Source organism: Anguilla rostrata, chromosome 9, assembly GCF_018555375.3.
Source record: "Anguilla rostrata isolate EN2019 chromosome 9, ASM1855537v3, whole genome shotgun sequence".
NCBI lineage: Eukaryota > Metazoa > Chordata > Actinopteri > Anguilliformes > Anguillidae > Anguilla > Anguilla rostrata.
The window spans coordinates 45,282,275-45,300,990 of NC_057941.1; the positions used below are offsets into that span (position 1 = coordinate 45,282,275).

General features: G+C 41.5%; 2 protein-coding genes across 3 annotated transcripts; both read left to right on the forward strand.

Moving 5' to 3' along the window:
- Positions 1-70: 70 nt before the first annotated feature.
- Positions 71-7,208, forward strand: bcl7ba (BAF chromatin remodeling complex subunit BCL7B a). 2 transcript variants are annotated; one of them, XM_064352402.1, is made up of 7 exons: positions 71-249; positions 1,325-1,400; positions 1,823-1,925; positions 2,447-2,611; positions 3,345-3,448; positions 4,052-4,108; positions 4,625-7,208. In XM_064352402.1, exons 1-7 carry the CDS (start codon positions 158-160, stop codon positions 4,709-4,711), a joined length of 684 nt encoding a protein of 227 aa, XP_064208472.1. In that variant the 5' UTR covers positions 71-157; the 3' UTR covers positions 4,712-7,208. The 2 variants fall into 2 exon arrangements, with proteins under 2 accessions (XP_064208472.1, XP_064208473.1); XM_064352403.1 differs by lacking the exon at positions 4,052-4,108.
- Positions 7,209-7,506: 298 nt separating this feature from the next.
- On the forward strand, positions 7,507-18,279 carry mks1 (MKS transition zone complex subunit 1). Its single transcript, XM_064352396.1, has 18 exons — positions 7,507-7,860; positions 9,164-9,285; positions 9,423-9,487; positions 9,764-9,919; positions 10,205-10,305; positions 10,916-11,044; positions 11,206-11,310; positions 11,631-11,739; positions 11,965-12,021; positions 12,561-12,603; positions 12,748-12,810; positions 13,210-13,280; positions 13,523-13,592; positions 13,785-13,892; positions 14,500-14,633; positions 15,274-15,356; positions 15,811-15,908; positions 17,410-18,279. Exons 1-18 carry the CDS (start codon positions 7,784-7,786, stop codon positions 17,511-17,513), a joined length of 1,695 nt encoding a protein of 564 aa, XP_064208466.1. The 5' UTR covers positions 7,507-7,783; the 3' UTR covers positions 17,514-18,279.
- The last annotated feature ends 437 nt before the right edge of the window (positions 18,280-18,716 follow it).

Below are 18,716 nucleotides of genomic sequence, written 5' to 3' on the forward strand. Positions count from 1 at the left end.
AAGATGCAACCACGTGGAAAGATGGGGAGGGCGTTCTGTCAGAAGGACAAGTGAGTGGGTGGTGTACTCTCGCGAGGTTAAGAAACCGGATAGCGAGACCGATTCGGTCGGAGTGGCTGGAGGGGCAAAATAAAACTAATAGCTACCAATCTAAAAAATGTCTGGACGCTCAGTTCGAGCCGAGACCCGGAGCCGCGCGAAAGATGACATTAAGAAAGTGATGGCGGCCATTGAAAGGGTCCGCAGATGGTGAGTGAAAAAAACCATTTGGATTTTCATTGTGTGAGAGAAAGATCTTTAAACATTCCCGAAACAGAAACTTCGGCGACAAGGAGGAGGTGCGGTTTGGGGGACTGAATGACAGCTGAGTGACAGAGAGCATAGCCAATGCTGCTAAGCGTGAAAGCGTCTCCGTAGAGACAAGTAGCTTATCGACGAGAGGCGGGACCGAAGGGGGAATTTTGAAAGGCTGATTCTGTGGATGACGCAAAGCGAGGGTGTGAGCAACTGATTTGACAGACAGCTATATGTGTTGAATTTATCACTGGAGATTAGCGCAGGCTCTGTCAAGAAAAGGAAACATTTCGGTTACGTGGCCTTGTAGCGATTAAGTACCAAAAATGGATTGCCTTCTGTCTTTAGAAATAAAAAACGAAACTGCATTTGTGAATTCCCCAGGGAATCTAAGTTTAAGTTGCAGTGTCAGTGACGAGAGGCCAAGGCAGCCGGCTAGCTTGCTAACTAGCTAGCTACAGTGGGTACCCATGTAGCTAGCACAGTCTAGCTTCATAGTTCTTCTTAGCCCAAGGGCATGCAAGGGCTGAGATGTAACGATAAGGCAATTTCGCCATTTATTACGGACTAGCGTGCTCCAATTAATCCTTACAGGCACATATTTTGTTTGTTATAACTCATTAACTACCTACCTAGATTTCATCCTAAACCACACAGGAGTTGCCTATCTGGACTCATAACATCTTTGATTAATTACTGTGTTATTACTGCTGTAGCTACGTTGTATGTAGAAAATATAGCTTTGCAATTTGCATAAATCAAAGAAAAATACCTGAAATTATGAAGAGGATTGAACAAATCTGACTGCAAAAGATGACTCATTCATACAAGATTTATGTAAGAGGTGTCTAAAATACTTATGAGTGTAATTGTTATGAAAATATTTAAAATTGATATTCAGATAATTATGAGCTGGTATATTATTATTAGCTTTTGTATGAGCCCATTATGACACGCACCCTATGGAGACAGATGTTTGCAACTGGACAAATAAATAAAAAATAAGCAAAAATGGTGCGCCTTTCACCAGGGAGAAGAAGTGGGTGACTGTTGGGGATACCTCTTTGCGGATATTTAAATGGGTACCTGTGGTGGACACCAAGGAGGTAGGACTTATCAAAGACTTATCCTCAAACATTTGTCCAAGTTTGCAGGACTAATACATTAACTATATACACTCGGTAGCCTGCTCCACATATAATACCTCAGTCTTAGAGGTGGTGTAACAGTGGCCCTTGGCAGTTGAACATAACTTAATAAAAATGAGCTAGAGTTTTTGCTGTGAATTTTTATCTCAGTTTTAGTGGATACCTGGATGTGAATTTATCAGTATCATTCACCTGTATTATTCGACCATATGGCTCATGTTTAGTTTCACATGTTATCTGATCCCTTTACCATGTATGAAGCAATCATACTTAAGTAAGAACATTTAATTAGAGTCTACTAAGGGAAGTGAAAACACAGTCACCGTGGTGTCCAACAGTAAACACTTCTCTGTGTGTGTCCCCGTGCTGCCGTTCTCTAGAAAGAGAAAGGCAAAGTGGGTGCTGGAACAGCAAGAGAGCGGAAAGGCTTTCCTACAGACACGGCCTCCGAAGATGCCCGTTCAGTCCTCCTTGACTTCCAGGGTGAGCCAGCATTTTGATAGTTTAAGAACATAGTAGCTTAGCAAGGCATGGATGCATAATGATAAGATTTGGCCATTCCACCATCTAGGCTCATCGTTTATCTAAAGTGTACAATGAGCAATATTTAGCACTGCGTCAAGCCATATGGTTCTGAACACAAATGTCCTCCCCAGTGTTTCGTTCCAATCAGTTGGATTTGCTAATTTGCCCAGTTTTATCCAGGCGGTAGAACTAATTAGTCAAATCAGCTGGCTGAGTTCATGGATGGAAGAAACACATTGCAGGAGTTTTACTTTCCTAGACTTTCCACATGTGGGACTTTAACACCGCTAGGGTCTGGTCTCTGCCTCTACATACGACCCCCAGCACTCACAAGAATAGTATCCCAGTACTGCAGGCAACTGTTCAAGCCAACTCAACATATTACCCTTTTTTCTGTGGTGTGTTCTGCACACCTGAGGTAATCTGGTAATCTCCCTCCACTCTCCCGGTTTCACCCAAAGTCCTTGCATTGTGTGCAGATGAGAACAGCAACCAAAGCTCCCTGTCGGACATGTACCATCCCAAAGTGGACAGCAGCAGCAACTCCAGCCCGCAGCCCAGTGAGCCAGTTAGCCCCGCCCACACCTGTGACTTCCGCACCGACGACTCCCAGCCCCCCACGCTGGGCCAGGAGACCATGGAAGGTGAGAAACCAGTGGGGCACCACGCACACACAGACACACGCCTGTATGGGTCCACATGCATGCACTCCTGGTCGAGGGGGCAGTGTAGCATAGTGGGTAACTGTGCATGTAACCGGCAGGTCATAGGTTCGATTCCTGGGTAGGATATTGCCGTTGTACCCAAGGTGCTTCAGTATATATCCAGCTGTATAAATGGATGCAATATAAATAATGTAAAAAGTTCTGTAAGTCGCTCTGGATAAGAGTGTTTTCTGAATGCCTGTAATGTAATGTAATGTAATGCTCCTTTGGCAAGTGCTCTGATGTCAGGTGGATCACACACATTTCCATAGGAGACCAAAAGGTAACCCTACCTATTTCAGTGTGATAGCAGGATAAAGAATTAACTGTTAAAACATCTTTTAGGTCGCCTTCTGTTTTCATGTATTTGGAGAGATGCAGATGTTTTTATGGGTTATTTGACAGTTGTACTAAAGTGGGCTATCCGGTGTTGTTTAAGGTAGCTTTTTCAATACATGGAACTGTAATGCATAATTTTGGATAAATAATAAAAACGGAGAACAATTTCTCAGTGAATGTCAAGGTTAAAAATTAAGAATTAAATGTTCCATCATAATTTAATACTGCACTTTGGCTTTCAATGTTGTTCATGTCACCAGATTTGTAAACAGACGCATAATTTGGTAAATGACGTGGACATGACGCGTTGGTGTTTGTGTTCACTTGTGTCCAGAGCCAACATTGCAGACATGTGAAGTTGCTGACGAGCCACCAACACTAATCAAAGAGGACCTGCTGCCCCTCACCGCCCAGGGGAAGTACCCGGAGTCCCTACAGGTCTGCTGAAACGACAGAGCCACATGATCTTTTGTGTCAAGTGTTCGCTGTACGCCCTACGCCACCATCGATGCTCTCTGTATTTTCACTTCTCCAGTGATTTGACGGCTTAATTTTCTGCCTTGTTGTTATCCTCTGTATTTGACTTCCAAAACTGCGAGGTAGGACCATACCTGTGGGGCATGAAAGGGATGAGGTGGATGGGGAAGACAAGTACTGCTTATTTTATACGCTTTCCACAGATGCACGGAACAATCAAATTAGACACTGTAGTGGTCATTCTTAAATAGGGCCTTCAAGACCAGAGGTACTGCTGGTTTTTTTATTCCCCTCTAATCTGGTACTGATGTAATCCTTGGACAGTTAGCGAGTGAGTATGATCTGTGGCCAATCAGTGACTTTATCATTTATTCTATTGAATAGAATATCAAACCTTGAGTGCTAGACTCACATATTTCCACGCTGCGGTATTTACTAGCGGTGTATCTGAACCTGAATGCCCTATTCAGAAATGCACAGATAAATGTGTTCTATGCAGATATTTTTTCTTCTTGAGGCTGACCAATGATATTCAAAAATATTTTCTCTTTTTTTCATTCGTAGGTAAGTCATGGAAGTCCCATGTTACTACAGAAAAGAGCTTGTGATTCACACGAAAAAGTGAGCATCAACTGCAAACGAGCCACATTTTCCAATGACAAAAAACTAGAAATGCATGTCGCGATCTATAACTGTATGTAGGTCCGTTAGCTAACTCAACTCAGTCAACTCGTCTTGATGGAGGAGTATAACAAAAATAAAACAACAGTAATTTGTTACGTGCAATACAATGTGCATTTCATACATTTCTCAACACATTAAAATATGCATTTATTAATTAACAGGGCTAGAATCAGTTTTAGTTGAGCTGCCTTCAGATGCGCAGACTGCTGCTCACCTTCACTGTCCCCTCATCAACACTGTGTCCTTTATGCTTTTATGGCATGGCAAGAACCATCTCTAGTTTGTTTTAAAACAGGTTTGTTTAGGTATTTGGTTCAGGAAGGAAGTGTATCTGCTCATTGAGGGGGTTGAGGACTCATAAGGCTTGTGAGCCTCTGCTCTATATGACTTCGTCTAGCTGCGGTGAACATAATATAAGGTGGACTGAAAAGAGTGATGTTATTGCATTTGCAGGAGGAAGAGGAAAGTTCCGGAGCCCCGCCACTAAAAAGGGTCTGCATGGAGCAGAACTCCATCCTGCAGGCAGCGTCTCTCAGCTAGCCCACAGCGCCAGTGGGCTCAGTCGAAGTCAGCGTGTCTCAAAATGGCTGCAAAAGACACATCAAGGACCAGACGTGTTCAATGGAAGGAATGTGTTTGCATTTACCTGATACAACTAGCTTGTACCATCTTTTCCTCCTACAAATGTTGCATTTATTTTATTTTATTATTGTTTTATATTTTTGCATAACTTACAAGATGCCGTTTCATCCAGGATATGGATGCTAAGCCAGAAACTTAAACCAAAAAGCCAGAAACGGTCGCTGACGTCTGCTTTTGGCACCAGTGTGAACAAATAAGTTAAACTGAAGATGTTGAATTGAAATTTCTTTTTTGTTAATTGGGAACTATAGCTATATTCAAAATATAATTTCAGAGTGTGCATTGATTTTTTGTGTATGCAATATGATGCAACAGGGCTTTGATGTTACGGGCAGTTGTAACAAAATAATACAAAAAAAGCCATGCTTGGTGTTGTATTGTTACATTACGCTTGGTTCGGCCTTGAATAGAATTTTTATGTGGAGTCATTGTAAATGCATGTAGATTATTTACCATGAGTGTTGGTTGATGGGTATGTGATATTTCAAAGATTTTCCATGATAATTACTTAGATGTGAGGATGTTACCTTTTATGTGAATACACAGATTTTCAAAGATATTTGAGTATACAAAGTTAGTTTGTGGAAGTCTGTTTTTATTAAGACACAAGACAAAGTCTAATTGGCAATTTCAGCATCCCATAATGTTAAACCAATCTACCTTGGGGTGCCCATCATCCATATAACCATTAATATTAAGTGATTAAAAGGCATACAGACTTATTCTCTGAAAGACCTATATTCCGTTTTACTATTTTCATGTAGCACATGTATCCAGTTAGAACCTAAAATTTGTTTTGAATTCTGAGAAAATGCTTTTTTTATTTAAAAAATTATACCTAGGGAATGTTTTAAGTCTGACATAGAAAGCTCTTCTAAATATGTTACCCGTGCAAGAGTGTTTGTCCAACTATAGTAGTTTTTTGTCCTTCAGAGAACCATTCCAGGTGCTCTTTAATCAAAAAACAAAAACAAAAAATGTATCCTTAATTATGCTACTTGATTAAGCATGTAGTTCAAGCACATGCTTTGCCATATCAACAGTACTGATAGTTAATGACTGTAAATTCATCATCTGTTCATGTAAATGCATATTCCAAAGCATTTCCTTCCGTACTAAATGTATGTACATTTGTATTTTAAATATGGTAAACCAGTCTGCATGTTCAGGCTCTCACTATGACACCAAAGCACTAGCGTGGCTTTCTCGCAATGCAACAGCTGTGTTTCATAATTTCCATGAAATATTCATTTCATCCAGGTATAGTGTGTACACTTCACTCTGAGATGTTGTTATTTAATTTGGGGGTATTAATAGCACTTTTAATTTATTATCCAATTTGATATTTAAAGAAAACCTTGCTGTATTTTCTTGTTCTGACAATCAGAATTTATTAAGTAACTGATTTAATAAGAGAATTGATTATAATGTGTGAATAAATGTATCTTTTCAGAGTTTATGGAAGAATGGCTTTACATTTTAAAATGGGAGTAAACTGGTTGTTGAGATACTTCTCTCTTGTAGAAATAGTACATCTGGCTCTAGTTTTACCCACTATTGGGGCAGTCCAAAAATAGCATTACCTACTTTTGCTGACACTGGGGACTCTAATATTGACCAGATAGTAAAACTGTTTTAATGTTTACTCTCTTGTGATGTAATCGTGACAGTACAATCATTACAAACCACTCCTCAGGCCACAGCAAATATACAAGTTCTCCTGAACTAAAATTTTCTAACAAGAAAACACAGCCATCGGTTGAGACGTTAACCACTAAAAAAAGAATTTACAACCAAACTGTATTTGCTTGCTGAATACTGTGTTAAAGCACATAAAAATCAGACCATTTAAGCCAAAATGTTTGATGTTTGGAATCAATGCAAGAAGTGAGCAATTGTCACAAAACAAGCAGCCGTGAATGTATTATGATTTCTAAACGTGTGAATTTCAAACGTCTGGCATGCGCTTTGTTAAAATATGGCTTTATATGACATTGAAATGTGTACCACATGCAACAGTGATTTGAAATAGTGTAGGGTTGTACATTTCTGTATAGAGCTTTGACATATTTTACTGTTTAATTTACATATGACTTACTCTTTCAATGTTTATTTTCTGTGTATGTTCCAGATTTTAGCATATTCATGAAGCTGATATGCTATTGTTTAAACCTGTTGGTTGAAAGACTAAAGTAAAAGACTCATCACAGCCATATTTTAAACAGTCTTATTGCAAAACTTGCTTTTTGTCTACAAGTTCATTCTTTCGTTCTACCTTTCAAGAGGGACTTTTGGACAAGAGTTTGTAAAAACTATTTTGTTGGAAGCTGAAAAAAGTATTTTATTGTAAAAGAGAACAACAAAGAATTTTATAAAAGAATGTGGGTTTGGATTATATTTGTGCCTGTGCTTTTGTCATGTTCTGTACGAATGCAGCAGCTATTCGCTCAGTTGATTCATAACACATTTTCTCAGTAAATGGCAATTGCAATATATGCCGGAAAAGTTAAGTAAACAGTGTGGATGTCTGTGTTGTACTTTATATATGACCTGGCACACCACATCTGACAGAACTGCTGAACGAAGATCAGAACACTGATCAGAACACAGAACACTGAAAATAAGCGAAATAATTAAAAGAACCTCACTTAACATTTTATTCTAGGTTCAAAATGTTACAACCTTTGCAACGGCCTTACGATTGTTAGTCAGACCTATTTGATGTTCCATTGCACGTGTTTGTCTGGATGCCTGTAGCGTTAGCGCGGCATTATAGAATAGTTCTGTGGACAGAAGAATCTAACGTTAGCTAGCTAAATTAGCTGGCATCTGATTAGCTCGCTAACTCCTCCCGCCCGGACAAGAAGCAGCCTTTGCTTTACAGAGAAAAGATGGCTATGTAGTTGCAGGAAGCCGTCTAGCTAAGGCATCGCTGTAGGCAGCTTGCTAATACCGTGGCTAACGATAAGTATGGCGGATTGTTGGAGCACTGATACTGGCGAGGCTGTTTATCGTTCCCGGGATGCTGTCAAAAATCTGAAAATAAGGTAGAACTACCAACTGGCAAGCTATTTAGCTGTGGCTAGTTAGCGTTAAAACTTCAAATGCCAATGAAAACCCAAGAGTCCTATTTTCTCGCAGTGTGACGCCGTTTAGCGATTTGAATAGCAAGCTTAAATGCAATATTGATTTTATAATTTGAGGGAGTCAGAGGGGAGTGCAATAATCGTAGTTCACATTCTGTGAATGCTTGGTTAGTGCAAACGCGTTGCATGTTTACAGATTTTTGGTTGCTAGGTCTGTTGCTAACCACATGATTTTCCTTGTCCGAAGAGGGTACTGATAGCCTCCGTTGTGCTATTATCAACCACGTAATCACAGAATTTAACAGTTGAACTTGCTAGTTGCTAGTATTCCAGCCTGCATTGCCTTCTACGTTACCAAACATATTTATCCTAAAATTAATTTACAGGGCACCTTTGTTCATTTGTTGATCAGAGGTGGGCAACCCTTTCTGGTTTTCATTTCATGCCAACTTCTGGAATGACTGGAATTAATATTGGCCTCTAACATTTACGCCAACTGACATTTCAGCTACATTTCTTGATAATCGCATTAAAGACAGACGGCGATCGTTCTATGAAATCTTTTACTGTGATCCACGAGTGAACTAGTGTTGGTGTTTACAATTAATCAGCTCATTTAACCAGGATAATTTGTAGAAACAATAACATGCATACACACCGGCCATCCAGGGCCAGATTGCCCACCCTTCTTGTTGTTCCGAGTTAAATGTTATTTTTTTGCTGGTTGATATATAATATATTCACATGGTTTTCGCCTGTGAAAAATATTTGCGTGTACAGTGTAAATTTCCTCCCTTGATAAAACGTCTGCCCCACGTCTATCTTATTTAGTTATATAGCTTAACGTAGCTCAAATAGATCTGTATTTCGTAATGCAGATTACATGGTAAAGTAGAATGTGTATCAAATTGTCAGTTAGTTTTCAATTAACATGTGTTGCTAATTGCCCATCACAATATAATTTCTGTCCCCTAGTGGCATTAGTTATTTGAAAAATGACGACTGGCCAGGGTTCAGTCATAATTTTATTTAGCAGCACAGCCAACATGGTTTTAATAGTGTTTTATTTCCTCGCTGGTGACTTTTAACCGCCAACCCTTGCAATTTCTGTTTAAAAAAAAAAACTTTACAGAAGACAACTCAACAGCCAAAATTGTTGTCACTCTTTTTCAAGCACACTCCTTAATGAAGCACACTTTTTGAACCGAGAGGGACGCTGTGTGAAAAGGTGCATTTCTTATGGTCGGTGTCTGCTCCCCCCCAGGGTACGGATCCAGCGTGTCACCTCTACCGCAGTCCTATCACAACAGCTCCAGCAGCAAGTGTCGGCGCAGCAGGAGAGGGGCGTCATCGAACTGGACACCTTCACCAGTCAGGGCAGACCAGGTGCTCAACACTGCCATTTCCTATGGCACAGCCTCAGTGGCGTTTAAAAACAACGAGACTGCCATGGAGGTTCTCAGAATGCATTTATGTGCTGACGTCTGTCTTTTTAATTTAATTTACCTCATGTTGTATTTCAGCCGGTGACCATGGTGATGATGAGGAAGAGCAGGTAGTAGGCTGGCAGGAGAAGCTGTTTAGTCAGGTATGAATTCCACCAGGCGTCATATTTTAGTACAAAAATAACATAGGGTTGCCAGCTAATAGAACATGGAGAAAATGTCTCCCATTTAGGAGCATTTGCTCTTGAAAAATGATGTGTGCTAACTGGAAAAATGATTTAGGAACATATCTACTAATTAGGATGCATTAGTGTGCTCCTAATGTGCTTCTTGGAAAAAATGTTAGTGTAGAGCCCTGAGAAAAGGTGTTATAAAATACTATGGAGCGAATACAAATTCATTGATGTACCTGTACGCAGTTTGAGGTGGATTTTTTCCGGATGGAGTCGGTGTGTCAGAGCCCACTGGACCGACAGTATCACGGTGAGGTCACAGCTCTGGAACGGGCCGGGGGAAGACGTAACCGCCGAATATTCACCTACACCGACTATGACCGCTTCACCAACCTGGAAGAGGTGGGCTCTGAATCATTTATTTCCATGTAACCCTATCACCATGTTGATTCCACCTGGACAATTAACATTTTATTTTGCATTGTACACTGTATTGTAAAGGATTGTGTCAGGGCATCTCAAGGTTGAAGACTCAAGATGAGAATGTGGTTGCCTCTTGTTTCCCAGTTGGGATTGTGGAAGTTGCCTTGTTTGGATTCTTGACAGTTCAGCTTTCAGTTGGGGGGTCTAGTATGTCTGTACTGGACAACAGACCTTCATGGATTTTTTGGTTTGTTTGTGTTACAGCAACACCATCAGAGTCTGATGACCCCATCCAAGGCCTCACCTACCTTTTTGGTAGAGAGAATGGCTAACATTAGGCACAGACGACAAGAGAGACACCCTGTGTGAGTTATAACCCAAAGTTGCTAAGATATTCCGTGTAATACAAAACCTTCTTTTAGTGAAACAGTTATCACAGCTTCAACAGTGTGAACAATATCTTAGTAGCTGTTACCCTGGAAAATGTATTTTACAGTTTTAATGATAATCTGAGTGAGGCCCAATGCTTTGTTTGGGTCGAGTGAACTGCTGTGTTTAAATTTATTCCACACTGTGCATCTTAAGTATGGGTAGCCTAACCTGCTACACTTCAGGCTTTTGTGTGAGCCTTATCGTTGCCTTAGAACTGGCAAGGGCAAAGACTTAAGTTCAGACTTCATTAGCACAAGGACCTCATCTGAGCTTGTAAGACCTGAGATGGAATGAAAACCAGAGCAGCTATTCCTTGCGTGCCAAACAGTTGGGGTCAGTCCCATTTCAAGTCAGTCAGTTCATGAAAGTAGTTGAGATTCAGTTAATAAATATGTGTTCTCAGAGGTCATTTTGAATTTGAATTAACTCCTGGAATTAGCTGAGTTGAAATGGAATTGGCCCGAATACTGGCATCCAGGGCATCCCATACTTGTGTTCAGTACTGATGGCTGCATCCCCTGTGGCCTTGTGTTCTGATTGAAGGGAAGGCAATGTGGCCAAGGCCCGGCCGGTCACTTGGGAGCCATCGGAGGAGTTTGTGAAGAACAGCCATGTCATCAACACCCCTGTGCAGACCATGTACATCATGGGAGATCTAGGGCCCTATGGGAGGTGAGTCAATCTCCAGTAAAGCTCTCCTAACAGCGCACTGCGCTTCTTGATGCTTAAAAGATCTAACCATGATTTTGAACTGCGTGACTTGACTTCCTGTGCTGCTGTTCAGGTGATGGTATAGTGTTTGTTGAGCAGTTGTTGGTCCTTGCGTTTTGCAGATTGGGTCAGAAGGAGAATGAGCATGTGCTGTGTACTGTGAAAGCTGACAGCAATGGAGTCATCACAGTCAAACCTGACTTTAACAACAGTAAAGGGGCCTATAGGTAAGCGGTCAATTCTACTTAAATTTTTATAACAATACATATCAAATGTGTTACAGTCACAGTGTATTGTGACTTTTTTGCTGTATATGTTCCTTATAGTGTATGGATGTTGTAATCAAACAGTCATTCGTATTTTGCGTTTTATTTCTTATGAGTCTTGGAGCAACTAAAATATTGTCACTTTGTCCTTTTATTTGGAAAGTGCTTCAAACAATGTATGAAAAGGGATTTTTAAATAAAGTTTAATTCTGTTATTGAATGTGGAGGATGTACAGCAGAGGAGTGCAGGGTGTTGAGACTGTCAATGTGCCCTGACCCAGGCTGGAGACGGAGGGGGAGAAGCGGGAGGTGTGGCGCCTCACCCTGGAGAACGCGTCTGCGGGCATCAGTCAGGAGGAGAAGGAGCGAGAGCAGCGCATGTACAAAGACGTGAGTTCTGGGTGGCAGACTCCGCCCCCATGAGCATCATACAGGACATGCGCTGTTTTATTGGTTTAATCTGAGACTGTATTCATAAAGCATCTTGGATCAGGTTTCCCATGGCCATATCCTGACCTTATCCATTATAAGCTGAGAGGCAAAAACTGATCTGAGATCAGCCCTGATGTTTTCAGGGGTTTTATGAATACAAGCCTTGCTATTTCTTCCCCTCAGCTCTACGTTCGTCACAAAGACTACCTCAACAGCCTAGTTGGCCAAGACTTTGAAATGGTATGTATTTTCAGAATATTCAAATAATAATTTTGCAAAAATAAAAATATTTTTTCATCTTTTTTTCTCCCAATTTGGAATCAGCGAATGTGTTTCGCTCCCATGGAGCTGCTGTACAGAGAACACTGCAGCTGAAGCGCTCGTATGAGAAAAGTGGCCATTTTCTCTAAGCTCCTTCCTGGATGAATCACACAGGAGAGCCCATAAAGCATTCTGTTTTAAGTCTATACCAGAGCAGGGAAACCCCAGATGAATATTAAATACACTTTTCATTTCGCTATTCTCTATTGCTCAATTTAGAAAATTCCTTGGATGCTTGAACCCTGTATTATTATTTCATCAACTTATATTTCCAGTGCCAACGCTGCCTTCCATGGCAATGTTTAATTCAAAGTTGTGATGTCCGTCAGATTTTATTCTCCTTCAAGGTTATATTAATTCTGTGCAATAAGTTTTAGAATTAAACATGCCATAAAGGATTACTCCGTCAAAGGGCATTACAGTCGGGTTTCATCATCTTTATGTGCTCTCTCCACAAGCCTCCCCCTGGGATTCTCCGCCTACTAGTGAACGGAGAGATAGGTGAGTGTAGTCAGAAGGATTTTGCCGGAACTCTGCTTTCCTGGGGGTTTTTTTATTTTTGAATTAAAAACATTTTTAAACTAATTTTGCCCATGTAAACCCTCAGAAGTTAATCTGATGCCCCTGCCTTTGCCTGTGTTGCAGTGTCAGCCAAGGGTTACGAGTATGACGACCTGTACATACACTTCTTCTTGGAGTTACCCAACAGTAAGTCACTCCTGTGCTGCAGAGCCACCTCACACTGTAGAGCCACAAGTGACCCGCATCTTGTAATGGGAGGTTTCATGATACTAAAAAGGGGAGGAAAAACTACCACATGGTGTGAGTCACCCTCTGATTTTAACCAATTATTGTCCCTTGCTGTGAATGGCAAAAGCATTTGGATTTGTTATCCAGTGTTCGTTTCAGTGATTGACAGCTTATTGTAACCCCGCCCATTAAGCAGCAGATGAGGCCTGAGTTTCCTGTTGCCACCCACTTCTCCATACTGGATAATTATTCTGTGGACATTATTTAGTGTTGAATTCTCTCACGTTGTGTTGAATTTTTGTGTCTCAGACATCTTTAAGTGGCTTAACATTCACCCGGTGTGTCTGTTTCATCTAGACTGGTCCAATCTGCCTTACCAGTCTCTATCCGGAGTCACACAGACCTGTCGCACTCGCTCCCTTGGCAAGGTACAAAACCAGGGTGTTAGATCCAGTCTGTCCCGGACTATTCCTGATGTGCCTCAATGTGTCTGGTTCTTTCTGTCCTCTTGATGTAATCACTAATAGTGGAACTGAAAATTCTGACAGGGTTTGGTTTAGGCAGCAATTAGTTGACTTGCCTCACTGAGTGATTTTGGCCCCTGTGTGTGGCTCTCTTTACTTAAGAAAAGGGGCAGTGCGTACATTTTAACATTCTTTCTTTTTTCCAGGAAAATGTCGCTTTCTTCTCTTACCCATTCAACTTTGAGGCGTTCTTCAGGAAAGAGGACGAGACGGAAGGTGAGACCGTGCTACCTTCCGTCTGCTGGTGAATGACCAAATGGGGACATTAATACTTCTCATGAGTTTTAGTCAGGGAACTGTGACCTAAAGATGGGGTTTGGGGTCTCATTCAGTGTTCAACACTGTGGTATCTCTATGTGTCTTAGTGTATGTAATGTGATAGTAAGTGTACTTTAAATGTGCCCACAGAGTCCCTTCCCCAGTGGCCGGTGTTGTACTTTGAGGTTCTCTCCCTGGACTTCTGGCAGCGCTACAGGGCTGAAGGCTATGGCTACCTGGTCATCCCTGCCACCCCTGGTAAGACCTGTGTGTCGCATCCAGAGAGCCTCGCAAGAGATCTGGGTCTACATTTCCAGAGAAGGGTGATAAATGATAGAGCTATCTGAGCGGGCTATGTGGAGCTGCCTTTGAGGCGTTCTTTCTGACCCACTTTGTTTGCCATAGTTGCTTTATCAATTACAGGATGGCCTTTGAGTCATCTAGAGTACAGACAAGATAACCCAAAGGCAGTTTACCTACTGGAGGTGGTTGGGTAATTTTGGCAACCAGTCGTGGGGTAATGGGTAAGGAGCTGGTCTTGTAACCTAAAGGTCACAGGTACACTGCCGTTGTATTCTTGAGCAAGGTACTTAACCTGCATTGCTTCAGTACATATCCAGCTGTATAAATGGATGCAATGTAAATGCTGTGCAAAAAGTTGTGTAAGTCACTTAGGATAAGAGCGTTTGCTAAATGCCTGTAATGCATTCCAAAGCCCGGAGCAAATGAGGACAAGAAGAGATGCATGGGGCTGGCATTACCAGTAAATGTACTGGCTGTTTTATTCTTATAAACTATGCTAATATTCTGTGTTTGTATATTTTTTGCGTTTGTTGCATCTGTGTGCTAAACGTGGTGCCCCCAGGCTGCCACACCCTCACCTGTAGTACCTGGAGGCCCCTGCAGAGCGGCACGGTGGCGGAGCTGCGTCGCTTCTTCATTGGTGGGGCCCCAGAGCTCGAGGACAGCAGCTACGCGCGCGTGCCCGGGACCTTCAAGGTGGGCCCCCGAAATGAGCCGTCACACTTGCAGTGGATGTGGGGCGTCTAACGCGTCACACACACACACACACACCTACGCACCGCTTCGTTTCCTCTTGGGCGCACCTTGCGGTTTGACGGCACCGCACTTCCCTTCCGAAAGGAATGAAGGTTGTGACCTCACCTGGAGTCAGAGGAGGAGTTGAGAGATCCGACGTGTCTTTGTGCGATCCAGACTTGTCAGGACAAGCGCAGACTATTGCCTTATTATGGGAGTGCTGCTAATTAGCTCACTAAATACTGTGACTCTTCACATCCTATTCTATTCTCCTTTGCAAAAAATAAAACCTGTTTTATGGAAATGTGTTAAAGATAAGTAGTATTATTAGAGTCATAGGATTAAACTTAATATGGTAGTTAATAGAGAATGCCCAATTGTTACGCAGATGATTTTATAGTTGCCCTATAGAAAATTGTTCTTGCTGTCTTTTTTTGATAAAAAGGTTTTATTATTATTTATTTCCTTAACTTAACATCACAGTCTAGTGGAGATGAGTGTAACTAATAATTTCCCCCAATTTCAATGATTGCTTTAATGCTTCAAGGTTTGTAAGATGACCGATTGTCACCTTGTCCCTCTTTCCACCTGTCATCTGAAGGGGGATCGTCTGAGTCGGTTCGGCTTCCGCACAGAGACCGCAGGAAGTGTTACCTTCACTCTGCACTGTATCCAGCACGCTAGGTGAGAGACGCAGGCTGAGATACTACAGGGCTCAGCAGAGTCAAAGGATGTCACACCTGGTCTCTGGGACCAAATATGAGCATATGCAAAATAATGACAGGAGAATAAGGTCTTTATTCTGGGAATAAATAAGAGAGACTTTGTGCAGTTTTCACCAATGGACAGTTACTCTCATGAGTTGTTTTAAAGAGAGTAATGGGAATGTATATGGACAGGAGAGGAACATGTCTTGAACACATAAAATAGAATGAAAGCTTTAACTTTACATATAACTATGGACTGTGGAGAATGTGATTACTTTGTCTAAATGTACAAATTTAGTTTAGGTAAAGCTTGGCCAGGTTACATGTTCTCAATATCTGTGCTTCTCATTCGACGCTGTCTACGTTGGATAAATTATTTTGTTAGTCCCCGGTGGCTGATGTCCCACCTGTGGGCCGTCCCTTCGTTACAGGGCTTTCGTCGACGCCAGCTCTCTGAAAAAGAGGCGGCAGACTGTCCTGGACCAGCTGGGAGGCTTCAGTCAGCAGGGATCGGTCTACAATGTGCTCGGTGAGGCTCTTCCCCACACAGAACCCTCTCCGGTCCCATCTCTTCCTTTGCTAGAGCTCGGCACACACTTCTAGCCCTGGTTAAGCCATTTTGACTGCCCTCCTGAGCTTAGCTCGCGGATGCTGAAATTGTATTAATGGTTTAACTTCAAAAGTGTTGTATGGCCTGCGAGTGCACTACATGGCCGAAAGTATGTGGACACCTGACATACAACATCTCATCCAAAATTATGGGCATTAATATGGAGTTGGTCCCCCCTTTGTTGCTATAACATGCTCCCCTCTTCTGGGAAGGCTTTATACTAGATGTTGGAGCATTTTTGCAGGGATTTGCTTCCATTCAGCCAGACGAGCATTATTGAGGTTGGGCACTGATTGGGCAATTGGGCCTGGCTCGAAGTTGGCTTTCCAATTGATCCTAAAGATGTTGGATGGGGTTGAGGCCAGGGCTCTGGGCAGGCCAGTCAAGTTCTTCCATGCCGTTCTTGACAAAACCATTTCTATCTGGACCTGGCTGTGTGCCCAGGGTCATTGTCATGCTGAAACAAGAAAGGACCTTCCCCAAACTGTAGGGGAAGCACAGAATTGTCTCGAATGTCATTGTGTGCTGTAGCATTAAGATTTTCCTGCACTGAAACTAAGGAGCCTAGCCAAAACCATGAAAAACAACCCCAGATGAAGGGGTGTCCAGATACGTTTGGTCATATAGTGTACCTTATTCCTCCTGCTGCTAGTGGATAGCAAACTGTTTTGAAATTATCGCCTTTCGGGAGGTGAAATTAACTCGAATGCTGGTGGGATTTGCTGTTGTAATTAGCCAATCAGGATATCCGCTATCAATTTTTTCTCTGCTGTCAACATTGTTACACCACAGACTAATTGTCAGCTGAGAAGGCTGTGTTTGGCCAGTGTTATTTTATCAGTTGCATCTTTTTCCTTCACATACATTTGAATATAGTTTCAGTATAGCTAAAGGATTGAGTAGTGAGTAATGAGTCATAAGCCGCAAGGGGAAAACTCACTCTGAACTATCAATAGCGCGCTGCTGAAAACAGCTCTGGTTTTGGAATCTCTCAGTGCTGATAAACCATTTAGTGTAAGACTGCTTTGCGCAAACCTGTGTCGTGCGCCTAAAGAGCTGACCTCCGGTTATCTTGTAAAGTAAATGACTTGTATATTGAAATGACAAAAAAAGGGTTTCGACAGCTATAAAAATAAATGAACTAATAAATTCCACTGTTTTCATGAAAAATGTGGAATATTGAAAACCCATACTTCTGCCGAACACAAAATGCAGCTTGTTTGGGCTTGGTCAGTGCATGCAAGTTGCAGATTTTTCTGATGTTAGGAATTATCATAGGAAACAACCATTTATAATTAAAAATAATGGCTAACACTCCCTTTGCAAAATGTTTTGGATGTAAATGCGTCAGGGTCAGCGCACTGTAACTCAATCTGTTTTCAAAGGTGTAACAGAATTTCACATTTTTTTGTGCCTACAGAGGCTTTCCAGAGGGCGCGGAGACGGATGCAGGAGGCCAGGGAGAGCCTTCCCCGTGACCTCATCAACACCGCCGCAACGCTCACCCCCGAGTCCACAGCGTAGCGTAGAGCTGGAGCACGCCTGCCATGCGTGGCTGCCACTCTGCTCGATGTCCTATATGCTGCGTCGTTAGGCCTTCTGTTTTACAGCCGGCTGGGGACAATGTTAATTTATACTGACACAATTGCCATGCTTGTGTCTTTTGTAACTGGTGCAGATATATTTTTGAGATGTATGGTCAATGTCCTTTTTGATTAGTTTTCTTATGAAATGTATAAAATGTCATAAGCCATTGTAAAATAGTCTCTCTCTCTCTATGTAAATGTGGATGTGTGTGTGTGTATACAGTATGTATGTTTGAAGGTCATTTCTAATATTTGGTTGCAATGATTTGATTTTAAAAAATAAATAAATTAATTAATTAACAGAAATCTAAAAGAATAAATGTTGTCGTATTTTCCACCGAACCTTTACTTTATTGTTTCGGTGTCATTTTAAAATGACAAATCAGACGCTTTTTTTGGTATTCACATTTCAGATACTTAACTCTTCAATTTAAACACATGCATTCAAAAGCCACGGCATAGGCTACATCTCTGACTAGTCATATTCAATTTTGAAGAAATAGTCTTGTATTGCAGTTTGCTTAAAAAAGAACATTTATTGTTTCATACTGTAGATTGTCGTGGTCTTACCATTCAAGTCAACCAATACAAAATAAACTGTTAATTGTAACAATTACTGTTTTCTTGGTGAGGTACAGTATTTCCTGTATTCGCAAAAATATGACTGCTACAAACTGTCGAGTAACCGCGTGTGAATTGCCGACTGCGATCTGACAACATAAAGCAAAGGATATGTTGTTAACGTTAGATAATTTGCAAAACAAACTGAAAAATGGCTGAATTATGACCGAAAGGCGTGAACATTCCATTGTTTAAATAATAATGCGTGTCTCTTTAAAACATTGAAGCGTGCACCGACGGCATTGTTACAAAGCTAAATCCAGGATGATGTTCTTTCATGTTTCAGAATTGGGTGTGCGCGTGTTTCAGATTTTGCATTAACTGTGGCCTACCCAAAATGATAAATCCGTCTTGCTAAACAGACTAACCAAGAGAGAAATCTATTTACTTCTCTTGGGACAAGATGATAAAATACACAGATTTCGAGTTGACAACGTCTAACCTTTAACCCTTCAGTTCAACCTAACATTAAAATTATGATGGGGAGGAGTCAGGAAAAGTGACAGACAGAGTGAAAAGC

Excerpts from the sequence above, each read along its gene's own strand:
- bcl7ba (XM_064352402.1), top strand. The coding sequence starts at position 158 with ATGTCTGGACGCTCAGTTCGAGCCGAGACCCGGAGCCGCGCGAAAGAT. Across the intron at positions 250-1,324 it reads ATTGAAAGGGTCCGCAGATG|GGAGAAGAAGTGGGTGACTG; the intron begins GTGAGTGAAAAA and ends GCCTTTCACCAG. Across the intron at positions 4,109-4,624 it reads CTTGTGATTCACACGAAAAA|GAGGAAGAGGAAAGTTCCGG; the intron begins GTGAGCATCAAC and ends TTGCATTTGCAG.
- mks1 (XM_064352396.1), top strand. The coding sequence starts at position 7,784 with ATGGCGGATTGTTGGAGCACTGATACTGGCGAGGCTGTTTATCGTTCC. Across the intron at positions 9,488-9,763 it reads AGGAGAAGCTGTTTAGTCAG|TTTGAGGTGGATTTTTTCCG; the intron begins GTATGAATTCCA and ends ACCTGTACGCAG. Across the intron at positions 13,281-13,522 it reads GCACTCGCTCCCTTGGCAAG|GAAAATGTCGCTTTCTTCTC; the intron begins GTACAAAACCAG and ends TCTTTTTTCCAG.